The following is a 20724-nucleotide window of genomic DNA, read 5'->3' as shown; positions in this document are numbered from 1 at the left end:
ATAGGGTCCGTTAGACCCGCTGCTGGATCTTATTATTGAATACACTAATCAAATCCTCTCTGTCGGGGAATATCTCTTCAACTTTTTCCAAGACAAAAAGGAATTAGAATAGGAATTAAAATATTCTATCAAATAAAGTTTGAATTTCATGACATCAAAATAAATATAAATACATTTATGATCATATTCAAAAATTATTTAATTTCAATAACGGCACTTCAATATGTTTTCTCATCTATACTTTTTAAACCACTTTATTCTTACTGTTTTTGCACTTTTAAAAATTTTCTGATCTAGCACAACAGGGTGACTATAGTCAAAAATAATGTAATTGTACATTTTAAAATAACTAAGAGTATAATTGGATTGTTTGTAACACAAGGATAAATGCTTGAGGTGATGGATACCCCATTTACCCTGATGTGATTATTACACATCGCATGCCTGTATCAAAATATTTCATGTAACCTGTCATAGGTAGCAACTAGCTGGGGCCGTTGGCACAAGGGTAGAAGAATTTACCAAGACAGTTGTAGGTAATGAAAGGCAGATTTATTAGAGAAAGTATGAAAATACATTGCAAGGTTGCAACAGGCAGCATAGCAGAGACAGGGCTGTCTGCAGAGGCAGGGGCTGGAAGGACATTTTATATGGTTGGGCTGGAGGGAGCTACTTGCAGATTGAGGTTATTGTGGCCACAGGACAAGGAGGTCGTTGTTTATGATGAGATTAGCCACCTGTCTGATCGATTGTTCATTGTTCTTCCCCACTTGGAGCTCTCCCCCACCTGGAACCTCTTCCACATTGTTGCTTACTTATCTATCAGGCCTCCACATAACCTATAAATATACTACTACTATAACCCCTACTATGTACTCACCAAAATAAAAATTAAAAGTTATTTTTTAAAAAATCACAACTTTCTGAGGAGTCCACATGCTTCATCAGACTGCTAAGAACCCATACATTATGAACCTCGATTCATTGTGTTTCTTTCACTTAGGCTATACTTTCCTCACTTCATCTCCAGAAATCCTGGATATTCTTTGAGACGTGCTGGCCCAAGTCTTTTTTCATCAATTAAATCTTCTTCCAAACATCCTTGCTTTTCATTTATTTTTTCTTTCTATGTCTGGAACATATTGTTCTTGAATATATGTGATCACATTTTTAACTGGCTGTTTTATATTCTTAGATATCTTCTTATTTCTTTACAATAAAATAATACAAACTTTGAAGTCAGAATTCAGCTTACAGACTTTTCTCTTGTGTTTTACACAATATCCAGTCCACTTCGGGGAAAATAATATGCAGTTAATAAATACTATATTCTTTCAGATATTATTGTATTATTTTAATCTTTTACTTTATATTTTGTTTTGTTTTGTGATTATTTTTGTGGTAGTTTTCTTCTGACCATTAAAATTTGAGTCCTAGAGCATAAGTTTAGCAGACATTTATTCTATATTTCTTCTTCAATATTCTCACACAAAGTAATTGGCTTGAGAGGCTGAAAAACAGCAATTTGTTGTAATGGTAATAGTCATTTCATTCACCTACGTGTTTCGGATGAAAAAGCAATAGATCAAATATTGACCTCAGACACATTTGTGATCATATTTCACATGAGAATTGGCTCCAGATGTTGGTTTTGGATACAGATAACAAAATGATTGAGTGTCGTAGAGTGGTTATATACCATATGAAATAAATAACTTATGTTTAATGTTAGAATAATTCAACATTTAAATACAGGTGACCAGGGACAGAGATAACTCTCCTAATGGAATTGACTCCTCTGTTCTCAGCTCAGAATGGAACTGTAGGGGCAGAAAGGAGGTGTTCCCTTTCCTCCCCATCATAAGGGTCATAGATGACTCTCCTATAACAAAGACCAGTTAACAAGAGAAAATCATAGCGAATTTATTTGATCATAGTTTTTTGTTTTATTGTTTTTTGTTGTAAAATATTATAGCAATAGTTTATTGATAGGTAATTTGATTAGTAGAGTTATAAAGACAAAAAGGAGGAAAGATTACCAGAAAGAAGACATTATTTCTAACAAATCTTCAAGAAAATATTGATTATTAAAATGACTTTTATCTTATAAGTGTTGCATATACAGTTTTAGCTCTTCAGAGCCCTCTATCGATAAGTTGCCTGAAATAATAAAGAATTTGCTACTGCAGCCTTGGGGAACATTTTTTAGTGTTGTATTGGTGCTTCTCTGACAAAGCGTACTTTTAATCAAGACAAACAGTCCCATATTTATGTTAAGTCCTAAATTCCAAGTATAAACACTGCAATTGAACTGACGGACTGGAATAAAATAATAAATCCTTAGATTAACCATACCAGCCTCTCACAAATTATTTGAATTTCATAAAAATATGAAGTGTTAACATAGAAATGAAATGGCAGCTGACTTTGTGAAAGCTCACACATTGAAACTAAATGAAATCTCAAGCTGTGGTATGGAGTTATTCTGTTACCAGGCAGCACTCCCTCACCATAAAAATAGCAACTAGCTACTGGTTTCTTAATGCCAAACTAATGATGATTTTGAAGACCAACCTTGCTCACTGTCATACCCATGGCTCAAACGGAGAACTTTTCCTGTCTCCTGATTTCCTTTCTTTTAGCTTAGTTGAGAAGAGCCCTGAAAAGGAAAAGAAAAAAGATCATTGAGTAAAACAAAATCTCCTGGAGTGTCATCTTCTTCTTGCAGATACCCTTGACAACAACAGGAGCCTTTGAATCAGCAGCACTCCAACAGGTCCCAAGTCAGTATCCTGTAAGGTTCCCATAGACCTGGAGAACTTCATGCAAACTTCTTGGTGGCCATGAACCTCTCCATGTACTTACTGAAGTTTATTTTAAAAAGATTACCTTCCATATCAAGTGGACAGATCTGGCAATCACTGCAGGTGCTCTGTGAAAGCATGCTGAGCTCAAGACAGTTCTCTTCCAGGTGAAGAATTTTAAGGCAAGGACAGCCAGATATCTTTATTGAGGCCTGAGATATCTTCTTCCAGTTGAGGATGAGTTTGATGACCTGCAGCTCTCCTACTATGTCAGGTATACTTCAAATCTGGTTCTTGGAAAGATCCACTGCATCTGGTGGCCTAGGCTACAAAGTTGGGTGATAGTGCTCCCAGTTGGTTCCCAGCGAGGCTCAGGGTCTTGAGGGTAGAGAGTTGCCCAAAGGTAGATGGCAGCTCTCTCAGGTGACTGCTGTTTAGGCGTAGCATCTCTAGAATTTTTTTTTTTAGGATTCCATAATCTCATTAGGCAGACCAGTTTATGTTGTTCAGGGAGAGGTTCTTCAGCAGAGTGAACTTCTGTATCAGCAAAGGCGGTAAGTTCTCCATCTTGTTGTTGGACGAATTGATGGTCCTGAGATTGCTCGTTAGTGTCTACAATTCTAAGGATAACTTGGTCAGCCTTCAGTCCTTAAACTGGGAGACAACAGTTTAGTGTGCCCATTCCACTTGAGTACCGAGGGCACCGTTTCCTATTTTAGTGCTTCGGTTCATATTCCTCCTATGGCTCAGCTGTCAGACGGTTCAGCAGGGGAAGCCCCAGGACCCATACTAACCAGGTTGTGTTCCCCAGACTTATTCCTGGATGGGAACCTGATGATAGTTTTATGTGACATAGGAACCTTCAGAATGAAGACCCAAAGATCCAGGAAAAACTATCCATTTTTTATACTTAGGCTCAATGAAGTATGGACAGACATGTAGAAATATGATTGGACAAAAAGGATATGATCTAATGCTTATAGATGGTTGGGGGGAACCAGCACAACCTGTCTGCTCTGATTCTTCTGAACTTCTCTGGGCAGCATTGCTTCCCCCAGGATATGGGGCAGACCCCCTCTGGAATGAGCATCTTCAATTTCTTTATGGCCAGCTCTTAAACAGAAAGGTTGGTGTCTTCATCACGGTTCTCTAAAAGGACGGAACTAATAGGATAGATGAATACATGAAGGGGGGTTTATTAGGAGAGCAGACTCACACAGTCATAAGGTGAAGTCCCACAATAGGCTGTCCGCAAGCTGAGGAGCCAGGAAACCAGTCTGAGTCCCAAAACCTCAAAAGTAGGGAAGCCGATAGTGCAGCCTTCAGTCTGTGACTGAAGGTGCGAGAGCCCCTGGCAAATCACTGGTGTAGGTACAAGAGTTCAAAAGCTGAAGAACTAGAAGTCTGATGTTTAAGGGCAGGAAGCATCCAGCATGAGAGAAAGATAGAGGCCAGAAGACTTAGCAAATCTAGTCTTTCCACATTCCTCTGCCTGCTTTTATCCTAACCGTGCTGGCAACTGATTAGATGGTACCCATCCAGATTAAAGGTGGGTCTGCCTCTTCCAGTCCACTGACTCAAATGTTAATCTCCTTTGGTAATAGCCTCACAGACACACAATACTTTGCATCCTTCAATCCAATTAAGTTGACCCTCAATATTAACCATCCTAGTCCAGGAAGGTTAGAATAATACTTTTAGGCTTTATGGCTGGCTTTGGGGAAAGGGGCTGCTAGTTTCTATGACTCCTCTGGGAAAGAGAGATTATAGTTACTGTGGCTTGCCTAAGGAGAGAATGAGGCATGAAAAACAGGAAGGCAGGAGAGGGTCAGAGAGAGACTTTGCTTCTGATGTAGCTTCTTAGGCCTTCACTTTGTGGTGCTGTTTTCTGAGCCCCAACAAAACTCTCGCAGTACCATATGATTTCTCACTGTTAAGATTGCTGTATTTTCCATCTGGTTTTGTTCATAAATTTATAGAAAAGCAAAAGTATATTTCATCTTTTAAAGTTACAATGAAACATTTTTAAGTGGATAATTTAATCTTCTGGTAATTAATGTCTTCCTGAAATGTATAGTGCACTTTGTGCATCTAAAGAAAAAAGGCTTTATTCTGTATTTTGTTCGCCCCTTTTAGAAAAGCAGCAAATTCACAGTCCAATAAAAATGAATTGACTAGTTACTACTGGACTTTAAAAATATAAATTTCTTCTTTCTTGCTCATTTTCTCTTTTCCATCATCTTCTGTTGATTCTCCCTTTTAAAATGTTTCCTTTCTATTGAATGCAATACCTGTCCTTATCCCTCTTGACATTAAAAAGAAAAAAAAAATGATGATAGCAGGCTTTTGGCTGGGCATGGTGGCTCACACCTGTAATCTCAACACTTTGGAGGGCTGAGACAGGAGGATCTATTGAGCTCAGGTGTTCAAGACAGCCTGGTCAACATAAGGATACTCCCTACCTACAAATAATTTAAAAATTAGCGAGTCATGGTGGTGCACATCTGTGGTCCCAGCTACTCAGGTGACTGAGGCAGGAGCATTGGCTGACCCCAGGAGATTGAGACTGCAGTGAGCCATGACTGTGCCACTGCACTTCAGCCTGAGCATTTGAAAAACTTTTTTTTTTTTTCAAATTACAGCCATGATTGTTCCATTCCTTTTTTCCCTTGAGTTTTCCTCCATAGTTCTCTCATCTTTTTTTTATTTCTCTACACTCTCCCCTTCTCTGATTCTTTACAATCTGGCTTTTACTGAATTGTAGAACTGATTCTGTTTTCTCTAAGTTTACTCCTAATATTATACAAAATGATATTTCATAAATGCTACTTTTATAATTTTTATATTTTATTTAATATATCTCAAATCTCAGTTTTCTCATATATCTCAATATTCAATTACATTTTCCCTCTTTAATTCACTTATTAATAATTTAATTCATTTATTAATAATTATAATTCAGTTATTAATCACCCTTCTCTGAAGTATTGATTTCTTTTAGGACCACCTAAAATATGATACTGATTGTGATATGGACAGGAGGCAGGGAAATACTGGGTAGAACAAGTAGGTTCCCCGTGAGGTCCCCACCCTCAAGCCTGGACCCGTAGCCCAAAGTGAGAACTTTACATCCCTGTTTTCTTGCTCAAATGTTGCCTTTTCCAAAACCACCTTGGCCCACCCTGCCCCCTGCCTCCATCCTGTACTCATAAAAACCCCAGGCTCCACTGGCAGCAGAGCAGCAGAGAAGAAGAGCAGAAGAGAAGAGAAAAAAACAGCTTGGCGTTGTTGAGAAGCAACTTGACTTCAGAGGGATGGCTTGACGGTGGGCCCTTGGAGAAGAGTTTGGCCTGGGACAGCTGAACTCCCCGGGAAGACCACCTTCCTGGCCCATCCCCTTTTCAGCTCTCTATCCCACTGAGAGCCATTTTCATCAGCAATAAAATTCCCTGCATTTACCATCTTCAGTTCATCCTGCGACCTGATTCTTCCTGACACCCAGTAAGAGCTCGGGTTACAGGGGGTTGTCACACTAAGCTGTTAAACACTTAAGCCACGCACGGACAGCAAAGTAAAAGAGAGCACTGTAACATGCCTTCTGAGGCTCTAGGGGCCACACAGAGTTCTGCTCCTGCCGGTGACCTGAAGCATTCCTTAAGGCCCCTGCAAGCACTCACTTGCGTGTTCCCCTTCCCGCGAGGGTTTGAGAGCTGCAGGCTGAGTAAACAAGCCGCCCACTTCGCAAGTCCTGTGAAGGGGTCAGGGAAAATTTCCTGCTTCAATTGCATTTTCTTCTGGCTCCACTGCTGTTTGTTCGGCAGCCCACTGGCAAATCTGCAGCATATTTCTAGTAACATTGCAAATAACATTACAGTATTTTTTTTTATCTCAGCCTGAATCAGGTTGTATTTTCGCATTAATTTTTTTGTTCTTAGTCTCTAATTTTTTTTTCATTTTTAGGCTTTTAAAATTATATTTATTTTTTAATTAAAATCATTTCTAGGGAAGAGATTGTGAATATAAGGACTAAAATGCAAAAAATATAATGGTTGTGTTTTGGTATACTGTGTCCACTACCCAAAGCTTAATTTTCACATTCCTCTATGTGTATTTCCTTGGACAACTCCTTTCCACTCTGAACGTTCCCTTATCACCCCAGATCTGATTACTGTGGCATTTACATCTCCAGCTATATCAATTTTTTTTTGAGGCGGAGTCTCATTCTGGCACCCAGGCTGGAGTGCAGTGGCACGATTTTGTCTCACTACAACCTCTGCCTCCCAGGTTCAAGTGATTCTCATGCTTCAGCCTCCTGAGTAGCTTACAGGCATGCACCACCATGCCCAGCTAATTTTTGTATTTTTGTAGAAACGGGGTTTCACCATGTTGGCCAGGCTGTTCTCAAACTCCTGACCTCAGGTGATCCTCCTGTCTCGGCTTCCCAAAGTGCTGGGATTACAGGTGTAAGCGTCCGTTTCCGCCCTATCATTTTTCTTACTATCTAATTCTACTTCCCCAGATATCATCAGGTCGCCTCAAGATTAGTTGGCTAAATGTACGCTTTCTCTTCTCCCTCAATTATCCGTAATTCTGTCAATAGCTGCAGTATTTTTTTTTGGTCTTCAGGGCTCACAACCTCAACTTATCTTTGATTTTTCCAGTTCCTTGCTGCCTTCTCTCTCCATGTCTTAATTTTTTTTCTTCACAGTGTTTTTTGGATTCAGATCTCTTTCTACAATTAAGTAGCATCTGCAGCACAGCACAGGCCAGGAGATACATATGTTCTAATGAAGATGGCAATCTTCTCTCCAGCAAATTTGTTTTTATCTTCTTGTTTCTCCAGTTTTTGAGGAGGAAGATATTGAAACCGGAAAAAACATAGTATTTTTACTGACAGAGAGAGGAAAATCCAGATCCGGGAAAATGAAGATGAAGATTAATAGAAAGGGGTCAAGATAACAAAGTGATAAGCAGATTCGCTGCCTTGGGGAGTAGTGAGTGATAAAGGTGAAGCCATTAGGGGAATGAAGCTGTGGGGGACTTAAAATCCAGTCATCCATTCTTTTATTTTTCTTTAAAAAATGACACATTTATATATCAGTTTCCATCTAGATTTTAAAAGTATCTGTCTATTATCTATGAAATTAACCTCAAACCTTTCTGTCTGCTATTCAGATCCTTCTTCATTTTTGCTCATTTTCCCTCTCCAACATGATGTTTCATCATCATCCACTGTGGGTTTCGACTTTAGGCACATTACTGCTATTTTCATCATGAGTAATAATAGTATATGCACGACTAAGAATGTGTGAAAGCACTTTCACATATGTCGCTTCATTTAATCATCTTCTTCACATATTGCGTTCACTATCAGCTATGACTTAATATCTTTCACATTCTCCCTGGAAATTTGAATCCTTTACACTCTTCAAAACTCCCTTATCTACAAAGAATTTCTTCAAGTTAATTATTATAATGTTATTAATAGCTACCATTTACCAACACCTAAAATACAATCATTTATTTATTACTCCCAAGAAACCAGATAAATAGTCTTAAAACTCTGATTTTATACCTATGGAAATGAAGACCCAGAAAGGTTACTTCATTTGCTCAGGGTAAGAGGCTGTGGCTAAGAGATGTTAGGGCAAAGGTTTTGAACTTTTTTCTTCCTGACCTCAAAGCAGGAGCATTTACATAATACTGCAAAGACCCAGGCAGTTTATCTGTGCTGTGAACCCACACACTCCTATGATGCCTTTGAATAGTCAACATTTTCATGACCTTACTTTTGTTACTTGCATCCACTTTCATAAAAGTTGAGACTGAATCAAAATATTTTATATCCCTTATGAAACATATGAACATTTTGCAGCAAATGATTATTAAATGTAAGAGCTTTCTCTGTTTTAAGTAGTTGGACCCTTTCTCTTTTCTTCAATTACTCTCATATTTATGATCGCTCTTCCTCTCTTTCTCTTTAACTTTTGAAGGTCAGGCAGGAGGTGTTGAGTTGATTCTACTCCTCACTTTCTGGCACAGTGTTATAATTGGATCTATGTAAGATTTTTTATTTTCCTCATGCCCTCCTTTGGTCTCTCTTTCTTTCTTTCTTTACTTTTATTTCTAAAGCCTACCCCTCTTCCTTCCCTCTGTCTCTAGAGGAAATCATTTCAATGTAGTTCATGTATTCTCTTTTAAAAAATCTATGTTTTTTTGCATACATTTTTAATTATGTAATTGGTATTATACATATTACAGTCTGTCATTTACCTTTTTTAGTCAGCACTGTCTTTATGAACTGTACACCTACTCTGTTACTTCTAATCACTAGGTAGTGTCCTAGAGCACGCACACATCTTTTACGCTTCTCCATTCTACCATATAAATACACTCAAGTTGCCCCTAACTTTCTGTACAAATGATAATTCCATAGACATACATTTACCTGCATTCTTATAGATGTGGATAAAAATTCCTTTAGGACCAATAACAATCATGGAATGTGCTTCTACTTACAATGACTAAGTAGAACCAGTTCCTCTTCAGAGTGGTTGCACTGTCTACATCTGTACCAACAGTGCACTAAGTTCCCGCTTCCTTCGCAGCTCTCAAAATTATCCACTCTGTCATTTTTTCCCAATATGTAGGAGTAACATGGTATATCATTGCTTTTGTTTGCATTTGTTTTATTTCTCATGAGTTTGAGCACCTCTCCATATACTCACTAGCCTTAATTTCCTTTGGTCCTTCTCCTATTAAGATTACTGCCTTTTCTTATTAATTTGTAGAAATCAACACTATGTTCTAAACTTTAGACATTTCAGATGCTGTCTTCATACAGTCACCCATCTACGAACTTCATCCATGGTGACCTCTGTTGAACAAGTCCTCTTTGTCTGCTTCCGTCACTTACTCCTTTGTTTGATTCATTTCTTTGCATATTTCTTCTTCCTCCCATAATCATTTTCATCATATTTAGGGTCTTCTAGGCTTGTTATTCATTCATTGATTTTTATAATTATTTATTCATTTATGCAATCAAAAATATTTCTTAAATGCAATCTAGTAAAAGGCACTGGACTATATCCTAGAAATGCAGGTTTTGTTGTTGTTCCACCTCTTACCTGAGTGAGTGCTCTTCTCTCTCACTCTGCCTCTCACACATACACCCCAAATGAGGATTCTTACAACTTGTTAATGAAAAGAATTGGTGAGTTAAGCAAATCATGAACTTGACATACAAAGCAGATACATTTTAAAAATCTAGAAATACTTGGGAAAGTGATTACTAAGAAAGAAACAAAAAATTAGCTCTTAAAAAAATGTGAGAGACAGCTGATGACATCATCATGTATATGTACAAGTTTGAACAATACTTGAAAGTTCATCCTGGCCTTCATTCTTTTGATTCTATTCCCTCTGCCTACCTGTATATTATACTTCAGAAATATTTAACCATCATTCATTCCCAATATGCCTATAGCTGGAGAAATGGAGGGAAGCAAGTCATGATATATATTGGGCCAGATAAATAATATACCATTTACCACTTCATAAGTTGCTACTGTGTAAAATAAATGTATCTGATGATGGGACAGAAAAGTTCAAATAAATTCTTAAATGTAAGAACAGAAAATACAGTAAAAACTCCGAAGTAGCAGGAGAGAAAACATTGTAACAGTAATATCACTTTTTGTTTGATGATATTATATGTATGGTAAAGAATCAGGGGATTTCACATAGAATTGCTAGTTGTATAGTTGTAATAGCAATTTACCCTGAAAGGATCTGAAGAAGGACTCTTTTTCTTAGACAACTCATCTGCTGCTTTCATAGTCTGTCTGATAAAAATCATTCTGCAAATCTGTAGTGGGACTAAAAGAAAAACAAAGAAGATAATTGTACATAGAAGATAACAGTCTTCTGAGTGTTTTCTAAAAGCTTCTTGTAACGCACTAGATTTATAAAAATGAAATTCATCACTTATAAAAAGTACAAATTGTAACCTCCTTTATTTTTTACATATCTCATCTCTTATGCTAAAGGGGAAAGATTTCAGTCCACTTCTCTATTTTATATATATATATGTATATATTTTTAAAATTTATTTATTTATTTATTATTATTATACTTTAGGTTTTAGGGTACATGTGCGCAATGTGCAGGTTAGTTACATATGTATACTCCACTTCTCTATTAAGAGGATAATATGCTGGTTTGAGCTGTTAAATTCAGTCGTTTGTGAGACAGAAGCTAGTAGACTGGAAGAATTGTTAGAAAACAGTAAAAATGGATGGCTACTTCATGTATTATTTATATTCATTCTAAATTGAGTTGTCACAAAAGAAGTTAATATAGCTATGTCAAGATTGAAACAAACTAGAAAATTCTTCATTTATTTTATCTCCAAATACTTTTTTACAAGGTTTCATTTAATTAAAGTAAAAACCATTGTAAGATGGGATTTTAAAATTCTGCCTTCATGATTTCCCACTGGTTTATGAAATAACACATTGGACTATTCATTACAACTTCATTTTCTAAAAGGGGAAATAATAATCTAATAAGTCAACATAGATCTTTAGAGGCACTTGAGGAAGATATCTAGATTAAGAGTTCAAATAGAAAATCATTTGAAAATTTACACTTTGATTTTTGATCTTTGGTAAACTAGTTTATTTTATTTGTTTATTTTATTTCAGTCAAGCGTAATTCAGTACATATTTATCAAACAAATGTTTTCTCAACATAAAATGACTATAAAGAACACAAGAACTTGAAAAGATTGTGAGCAGTTTTAATAAGATAGTCAATGTAAAGTTCATTGTTCAAAGAAAACAGATGTGCTTTTAATCACTTTTCATTTTATAAACTCAAACATGTTTGGAAATAGTGGGAATAATGTATTCAACAGCCAATATTTTTAAATATTTAGAATATGTCATTGACAATTTAAATGATTTTCTGAAAGTAATAAACATTAGATAACTTTGAAGCCCTCTGTGTATGCATTTCTCCATCTCCAGAGACAGCCCCTTTTGAGAGCCTGGTGTATCTGTTCTATCCTTACAGTTTGTGTTCTTAAACAACATTTAACACTGTGCTTTTATATGCACACAAGTTATATGCGTTATGTACCCATCTGGAACTAGGTTTTTTTTTTTTTTAAACTCATAAACATGATTTTGAGATTTAACTGCTCTATAACATTCTACTCTATAAAAAGGTTACAGTTTGTCATTCCTCTCTGTTTGTGGCCTTTAAGGTTCTTTCTAGGAGTTTGCTATATCAAACTATGCTGTAGTAAATGACCTTATGGTGTCTACATATGAAAATGTACACAAGTTGAACTACATATGCAAGTGTATGCACATCTTCATTTACACGTGTTCAAGTCTATTATAGCCAAATATGTCTCCAAAATAATTGTAGAAATACAAACTACCATTGACACTTTATGAAAGTGCCTCATTCTCCAAATCATTGCTAACACTAGCTACCATCATGGGTCAAATTGCTTCTCCGCCACTTTCTAGCTGTGTGACTTTGGCATGGTAGTTATATAATCTCTCTGTACCTCTGTTTCTTCCTGTGTAAAATGGGGGTAACAACATCACCCACCTCATAAGGCTTTGTGAGGACTGTGTAAATTGGGATTTATAAATGTTTAAGAATGGCTGGGCCCGGTGGCTTATGTCTGTAATCCCAGCACTTTAGGAGGCCAAGGCAGGTGAATTGCTTGAGGCCAGGAGTTCAAGACCATCCTGGCCAACATGGAGAAACCCTGTCTCTACTAAAAATACAAAAATTAACTGGGTATGGTAGCACATGCCTGTAATCACAGCTATTAAGGTGGCTGAGGCATGAGAATTGCTTAAGCCTGGGAGGAAGAGGTTTCAATGAGTCAGGATCACGCCACTGTACTCCAGCCTGGGCAAAAGAGTGAGACTCTGTCTCAAAAAGAAAAGTTTAAGAATAATTACAGTATATAGGAAGCACTCCATGTGTGATGTTTTGATAATTCTTGGACTTCCAATTTTGCCCCATAAAATGGGTGTGGTCTTGCTGTTTTAATTGGTGTAAACTTTTCTTAATATTCTCAATTACTATGTGACTTCACTATGGACTAGTAACAAAGTCTGTGGACTGGCAGCAGTCTATGTAGATAACTTGAGTACCACTTTGTTAAATTACTTTGAGTCTTGTAGGTTTTACTTTTTTCACATTAGATTGGAAGGTGTAATTTTACTATTAAATCAATGTTTGTAATGCTTATATATCATTTCAAATTTTCTTTTTCTTTTTTTTTTTTTTTTTGAGACAGACTCACTTTATTGTGCAGGCTGGAGTGCAGTGGCATGATCTAGGCTCACTGCAACCTCTGCCTCCCAGGTTCAAGCAATTCTCCTGCCTCAGCCTCCTGAGTAGCTGGGATTACAGGCACGTGCCACTGTGTCTGGATAATTTTGTATTTTTAGTAGAGATGGGGTTTCACCTTGTTGGCCAGGCTGGTCTCGAACTCCTGACCTCAGGTGATCCACGAGCCTTGGCTTCCCAAAGTGCTGGGATTACAGGCATGAGCCACCACACCCCGCCTTCTATTTCTTTTTAAGTCAATTTTGCTAACACATTTCTCTAAGAATTAACTTATTTTACATATTTTCAAGTATATTATTAAAATGCATACCTTACTCATCTGTTTCTTATTTTCTATATTTTCTATTTTCACTCTTCCTATTGTTAATTTATATATGTATGTGAATATATGTAGGTATATTTATATGTATAAGTATATATATATAATCAAGTCTGCCATAAGTCTAGTCTATCTATATTTTGTTATTCTTTTAAACAAATGGCTTTGGGTTTGCTAGTAATATCTTTTGTTGTATTTTATCAATTTCTGTAGTTATATTTGTTATGATTTTCAAATTTGAGTTAATTCATTTTTATTTTCTGAATTCTTTGAGTTGAAATATTATTCCATTAATTTTTCTAATAATAATTTCTCTATTCAACTAACTCAAATGCACAGAAAAGAAACAGAACTAAATTGTTGGCATTCTTTGTTTTCTTTATGTAGATAGAAAATTTTTCAGATCTGGGGAAGGCTATAGGAATGACTCTAAATGAGTAAAAAATTAATGATATATGTTAACCTGGACTGTTAACAGTGAGCTAAAGGTAGTATTAGTGCAGTTTTATGCCCTTCACAAGTTTTTACAGTCATTACCACATTTTTTAAATAACAGATGTAGTGAGATATAATTTACATACTATAAGATTCACTCTTTTAAAGTGCACAATTCAGTTTAACTATTACAACTATTTAATTTTTGAACACTTTAATCACCCCAAAACAAACCCCATGCCCATTTGCAATCACTTCCCGTTAATACCTCCCTCGGCCCTAGAAACCACTGATCCATTTTCTACCCCTAAACATTTGCCTATTCTGGACATTTCATATAAATGTAATCATGCAATATGTGTTTTATGACTAGCTTTTTTCACTTGGGGTAATGTTTTCATTTGTTTTAGCATACACCAGTAATTATTTTCTTTGTATTGATGAATAATGTATCTATCATGTGGATAGACAGCATTTTTTTATTCATCAGTTGATGGGCATATGAATTATATTCGTTTTTGGTTATTATGAATAATGCTGCCATGAATATGCACCAGTTTTTGCGTGAACATGCATTTTTAATTATCTTGGGTGTTCAACTAGAATTGGAATTTTTGCTGCTCTTACATTTAAGTCTATAATACAGTTTGAGTTAGTTTTTGTCTATGGTATGAGATAAGTTTGAACATAAGTGGAGGAAAAATTGTCTTTCCAAGAAATAATGCTGGGAGAACTAGATTTTCACATGCAATTGAATGATATCTGAACCTATCTCATACCATATGCAAAAATTAATTCAAATTGTATCAAAGACCTAACATAAGAGCTAATCCAAAATTAGGTAATTTTTCTTTTAAACGACTGTGCATCCAACACAAGCATTTTCTTTATTTTAAAAATGCTAAATCCTGGATATTAAATTTTAAGAGTATTTGTTTTATTGGGAGCTATTTGGAACTATTCAGTACATGTTTTTGATATATTGTTTCAGTTAGCTCTTGTCACAATAATGTCATACAGCAAAAACAATACTGTGCAATAAATAACTGCAATATCTAAGTGATCACAACAATATACATCAGTGTGTCTCACAGTAATTAGTTTAGGGTTTGATACATTTTTGAAATAACATAATTTTAATAACTTTCAGATACTGAAACATTCTTTTAGGCACAAAAAATAATACTAAAAGAAACTTTAATCTCATATCCGTTTTCAAAGCTTCTTTCCTTTCTCCTTTCTCAGGCCTGTTTCAGGCTAAAAAACACCAAGTGAGGAATGATATAGTTATGATTTTTTTGGACTCTGCAGGAAGCCGCCATCTTATCTCTTAATGGAAGCACTCCCTAACTATAAGTCCAACAACTTCTTCACAGATTTCTTTTTCTGTTGTTGTTGGATATTTCTCCTCAATGGATCTGTTAGTATGGGATAGTTAGTTAAGAGTATAGCAAAGTTAGTTTTAGTCAAATCTTAGCAATTTCTATGGTGATTTTTCTGAGCTTTAAGTTGTCAGCTGAAATTCTAAAAAAAACCCAGAAAATCCTCCATTTTGTCTTTGTGTGGCAATAATTCTTCTATTCTTTAATCAGTATCAGGTATATGTAAATCCAAGGAATAAAAACTCCCTAATACCTATTCTAATGAATACACATAAACCTAAGTTTCACAAGTTTCTGTTAAATTTTGGATTAAAAGAAATTGCTGTTTTAAGACAGAGAATTATGTAATAAATTATACTTTTAAATAATATATTTTGATCCCAAGCATTTCATTACCAGAGTTTACATTTTCATAAGCGTATTAAAAATAAATTTAATTTCAGATCCTTTTGAAGCATTCATCATCTTTTCTATTCGTCATGAGATCAGAAGGATTGATCTTCACAAAAGAGACTATAGTCTACTTGTTCCTGGATTGAGAAACACAATAGCACTTGATTTTCACTTCAATCAAAGTTTACTTTATTGGACAGATGTTGTAGAAGACAGAATATACCGGGGAAAGCTTTCTGAAAGTGGAGGTATGTATATTATAATTTTTCTTAATGTTTAGATTACTTTTTTAAGTGAAAACTCAAAGAACATGTTATAACTAGAAGAAATTTTGATTATTCTTTGACCTTTGGTCCTTTATCCCCTCCCTCATATATGTAAAATCAGGGATGTTGAGCATCTGTGTGATCACCTGTTGGGGGCAGGAAGTGGTGACGCTCGTGCTGTTCACACCATTTGCCACTGTGAACTTTTCCATGGACTGATGGCAAAGAAATGCATTTACAAGAAAAAAAAAAGACTGGTTGTTACATACCATTAGTCACATTTTTAGTAGTTACAATAACTTGTTTTTTTTTTCTTAATTTTGCTACCATCTTTCAACATAATTCAAAAAGATGAAGAAAGTATTACAAAGATGACTAATATGAGCTAAATATTTTTGCCATAATTTGACTTATCTCTTTTGGCTAAACTAACCCTTTCTTAAGTAGAAAGTCTTTGATATAAATAGCCGGGTGTGGTGGCTCACACCTATAATCCCAGCACATTGGGAGGCGGAGGCAGGCAGATCACTTGAGGACAGGAGATCCAGAACAGCCTGGCTGATATGATGAAACCCCATCTCTACTAAAAATACAAAAAATAGCTGGACGTGCTGGTGCATGCCTGTATTCCCAGCTACTCGGGAGGCTGAGGCAGGAGAATTGCGTGAACCTGGGAGGCGGAGGTTGCAGTGAGCCTAGATCATGTCATTGTACTCCAGCCTGGGCAACAGAGTGACACTTCATCTCAAAAATAAAAAAAAAAAAAAAAGGAAGTCTTTGACATAAATATATATTTCTTTTGAAATGTTGCATCCGTGTACCATTCCAAGGACAAGGTATCTCTGTCAAATTGTTAATTCCATTGTAAATCACCTTTGCAATTTTGAAAAATGGTCATATTTAAGCACATAATATAATTATGATATGTAAACTTATATCTTATGTCATACGCTGATTTAAAATGATGGATTTAGATTCATAGGATTAATTGGTTAGCTACTTAATAGAACACATTGTTAATATGTTTAACAAAAAGCACTGTTGTGGTAGCGATGTTACAAACTACAGTGATTTATCATATCAGAAAATGTGTTTAAAAATGAAAGTTTTGGCTGGTCAGCACAGTGGCTCATGCTTGTAACCCCAGCACTTTGGGAAGCTGAGGCAGACAGATGCCTAAGCCAATGAGTTTGAGACCAGCCTGGACAACATGGCAAAACCCCATCTCTACTAAAAATACAAAGAATTAGCTGGGTGTGGTTGTGTGCACCTGTAGTCCTCGCTACTCAGGAGGCTGAAGTAGGAGAATCATCTGAGCCCTGGAAGTTGAGGCTGCAATAAGCCATGATCACACCATTGCATTCCGGCCTGGGCAACAGAAGTGAGACCCTGTCTCAAAAAAAAAAAAAAAAAAAAAAAAAAAGATTTTATTTAAAACTGTGAAAGAAATTAAATAATGGATAAATAAGAATATTGGTAGGCATCACCAAAATGCTTATTTTTATTCAGACCTTTTTCTGTTATTTACATTTTTGTTATATCTTGCAAGTCTTAGGGTCCCAGATGGGGAAGAGGGTCATCTGGGGCTTATCTTTGTTAAGGTTAAACAGAGTAGTAGCTGTTATCTCTTATGCTTCCAAAAAGAAAAAGAGTGAGTGCTCATTAACAGAATGCATATTAGCTCTGGTGGGCTTTTTCTTTTGATTTTATTCTACTCTTGAAGATCAACATTTGAGTTAAATTGCACTGATTTTAACCAGAGTATCATTATTGTTTCCAAAATCCTTTGCTCTGTATAAAAAAGTCAGGAACAAGAAATAACTTTTTCTTGCAACCTCAACGTCGTTATTAGCCTTGGAGCTGCTTAAAAACTTTATTCCACTGATACTAAAAGGATTTACTAGATTAAAGTTTTCTGGCAAGGAAGATCGGTAATGCTAAATTTGAGACTACTTGGTTTTACCTGTGCTAAGTAGCACTTTTGCAATCTCTCAAAGTTGAAATCACATTGAAATAATTTGTACTGCTGATCACAGGTAGGCCTTTTCCTTTGTGCTTAGCACAATCCTTGAATGGGTGCACACGTTTGTTTTCCTTCTTTTGTAGGTGTCAGTGCCATTGAAGTGGTTGTGGAGCATGGACTGGCAACTCCAGAAGGCCTGACAGTCGACTGGATAGCAGGAAACATATACTGGATAGACAGCAATCTGGACCAAATCGAAGTGGCCAAACTAGATGGCTCCCTAAGAACTACACTAATAGCAGGAGCCATGGAACACCCCAGGGCCATTGCTTTGGACCCAAGATATGGGTAAAGAAGTTTGCCTTTTATAGATTGAGTTTGGCATAAAAAATAGTCTTTCAATTTAACATTGAATTTAATTATCTCATCAATTATGAGTCAAAGTGGTTATTTTGTGCCCATGTATGTGTGTGTGTGTGTGTGTGTGTGGAGGGGGTGGTGGGGGTAGGTGTGTGAGTTGTACATACAGCAACTAGTTTAAGTTTATTACCACAAGTTTGGTTATAGGATTGCTTACATAGGTACTTTTAGAGGCTCAAAACGTCTTTTTTTTTTTTTTTTTTTTTTTTTTCTAAATGTGGGCATTAGGCCCTATTGGAAGCTATTGCAACTCTTTTTCAAAACAGTAATTTAATGAATTTCTCTTTGCCCTGCCAAAGAGATGTTGTAATCGTTTCTAATGGTTGGAAACTACAGAGCCAGTCTTTGTTCTAAAGAGTCACAGATGTTAACCGCCTCACCCTTTATTTATTTTTTATGTTCTTGGAGTCAGTTTAAAAGAAAATTTAAATAAGTTTGAAGGAGTCCAGTGGTGAGATATTGACTATTAGGAGGTTTGAAAGACAAAGCATATGATTCTGGAAAACAAGGTTCAGTGTTGAGTAACTCAGGTTACTGCCGCTCTTCCCTTTTGTGTTCCTTTGTGAAGGAGCAGAAGAGAGGCACTGGATTTCCAGCCAGAAGATGTGGGTTCCCGTTCCTGCCCAGTCACTTATACTCTGGGTGTATCAAGTGTATTCTTTTCCCTTAGATTTCAGGTTTCTATTCTATGAATTGGGGATAATAACATCTTCCTCCTTCAGTTGTTTTTAAGGAGATGATATACATGGGAGATAATATGCAACTGATAGGTGAGAATGCTTTGTTATTCCTGCTGATTATGACCTTTGTAATTGTTTTGTAAATCAAAGGCCATTGTCAAACCTAAAGGCTAGCAGAAAGGAATTCTTGAGGAAGTTTGTACCTTTAGGTAATATCAAGTCCAGGGAGCACCAATGAGTGCTTCAATGAGAGAGGAGCTCCAATGAGCAGGGAGTGAGCCAAAAGGGAGTTCAATGAGATAAAGAAGAGAGAAAAGCCAGGCGATGTCTAAGTAGGCCTCCTGGCCACACCTTCTGACTTTTGCCCTTGTCTATGCCTAAGACTCAGAAGTCAATAGATTGGGAAGTATGTTTGCATCTCTTTTCCTCAATTTTGACTCAGAAATGAAAGGGGCAGAAACCACTTATCTAGAGCAAGGATTCCAAATTGGCCACCCTCATATGTGTTTGCTTTATTTTCCACAGTGTTTTAAATTTACTTGAATTAGTTGTCAAAATTTAAAACATTGAGAGATTTTATATAAGACCCTGGATTTCTGCCTTCTTTCGTAAAATAGGGAGATCTGGTAACAATGAGCTGAGTAGTAACTGTTTCTCTTAGCCTGGAAGTATATTCTCTAGTTTATGTAAGTCTACATTTTACCTATTTCACTCATTACTTCCTATAATAACAATTGATCAGGAAAAAGCCTGCTATGTTTAATAAGACATGCCTTTATTTTTCAATATTTTATTCCTGAGGTACAAGTAGATTGCTGATACTGACCCTATACTTCCCACAAAGATGCTAGCTCAGTATTAGCTAGGGCCTTATGTCCAGTGCCAACAACTACTGATGTAAGGGTTTTACCTATCAGTCCTAAGTTGTGTCAGCATGGGAAACTTTCTGAATAAAAGAAAAGCAATATTTTGGAAAAGATTGTAGTCCTAGCATGTATACCAACATGAGAAGAAAAATGTGAATAATTCCAAAACTATAAATGACACAGAGAGAAAACAAACAAAAAACCAGGTGTATGAAAGTTTAAAAATGGTCTCTCCAAACAAGATAGATTTTGCAGTTGATGCTTCATTTTCCACTGATATTATATTGACAATGCTAGGATCAACTTATTTATCTCAGTTTTGAAAATATCCAACCTGAGAGTAAAGAAAGAAAACAAAAATACAAAGGACGTACAATCTACAAATACCATTTAAGTGAAAATACCAAATACGATTTCAGTGTGAAATATCCTCGAAGAGTTGAAAGTTAATACAGAAAGCTAGCCTGAAAGTAGGGGAAAGTCAAAAATGCTTCTGAGGGAGTTGATACCTTCCATCACTAATTGCTGCTATGAAACAGTGAGGCTAATTAAGATAATTACATTGATAATAAAATAATACTTTTTTAAAAATAGGGTAACAAAATAATGCTTATACAATCGTTTCTAGAATAAATGAGCAGAGTTTGGATAACAGTACTAATTCATTAAACTCTAAGTGTTAACTGGAAGGTTGACAGATTTTTGTATCATGATTTGATAGACTTTTATTGTTAAAAGTTATTTTATAGAGGTTGATATGATTAAGATATAAGGTTTATATAAACATCATAAAGCACATTTTAAAATGTACATATT

At 36.0% G+C, this 20724-nt stretch overlaps 1 protein-coding gene and 1 pseudogene across 1 annotated transcript in view; one reads left to right on the top strand and one right to left on the bottom strand.

Annotated features, from left to right (window-relative positions):
* Positions 1–20724, top strand: part of LRP1B (LDL receptor related protein 1B) — a 1896287-nt gene that overhangs the window by 1230736 nt on the left and 644827 nt on the right. Inside the window, exons 24-25 of the mRNA XM_054478394.2 lie at positions 15764–15961; positions 18086–18290. Coding sequence (XP_054334369.1) covers positions 15764–15961; positions 18086–18290 — 403 coding nt within the window. The remainder of the gene's footprint in view (positions 1–15763; positions 15962–18085; positions 18291–20724) is intronic.
* Positions 2822–9180, bottom strand: LOC129031155 (leucine-rich repeat-containing protein 57-like; annotated as a pseudogene).

The sequence above is a fragment of the Pongo pygmaeus genome, chromosome 11 (genome assembly GCF_028885625.2).
Source record: "Pongo pygmaeus isolate AG05252 chromosome 11, NHGRI_mPonPyg2-v2.0_pri, whole genome shotgun sequence".
NCBI classification, from domain to species: Eukaryota; Metazoa; Chordata; class Mammalia; order Primates; family Hominidae; genus Pongo; species Pongo pygmaeus.
Note: the sequence above shows the minus strand (reverse complement) of the source record. Positions and strands in the feature narration are given on the sequence as shown.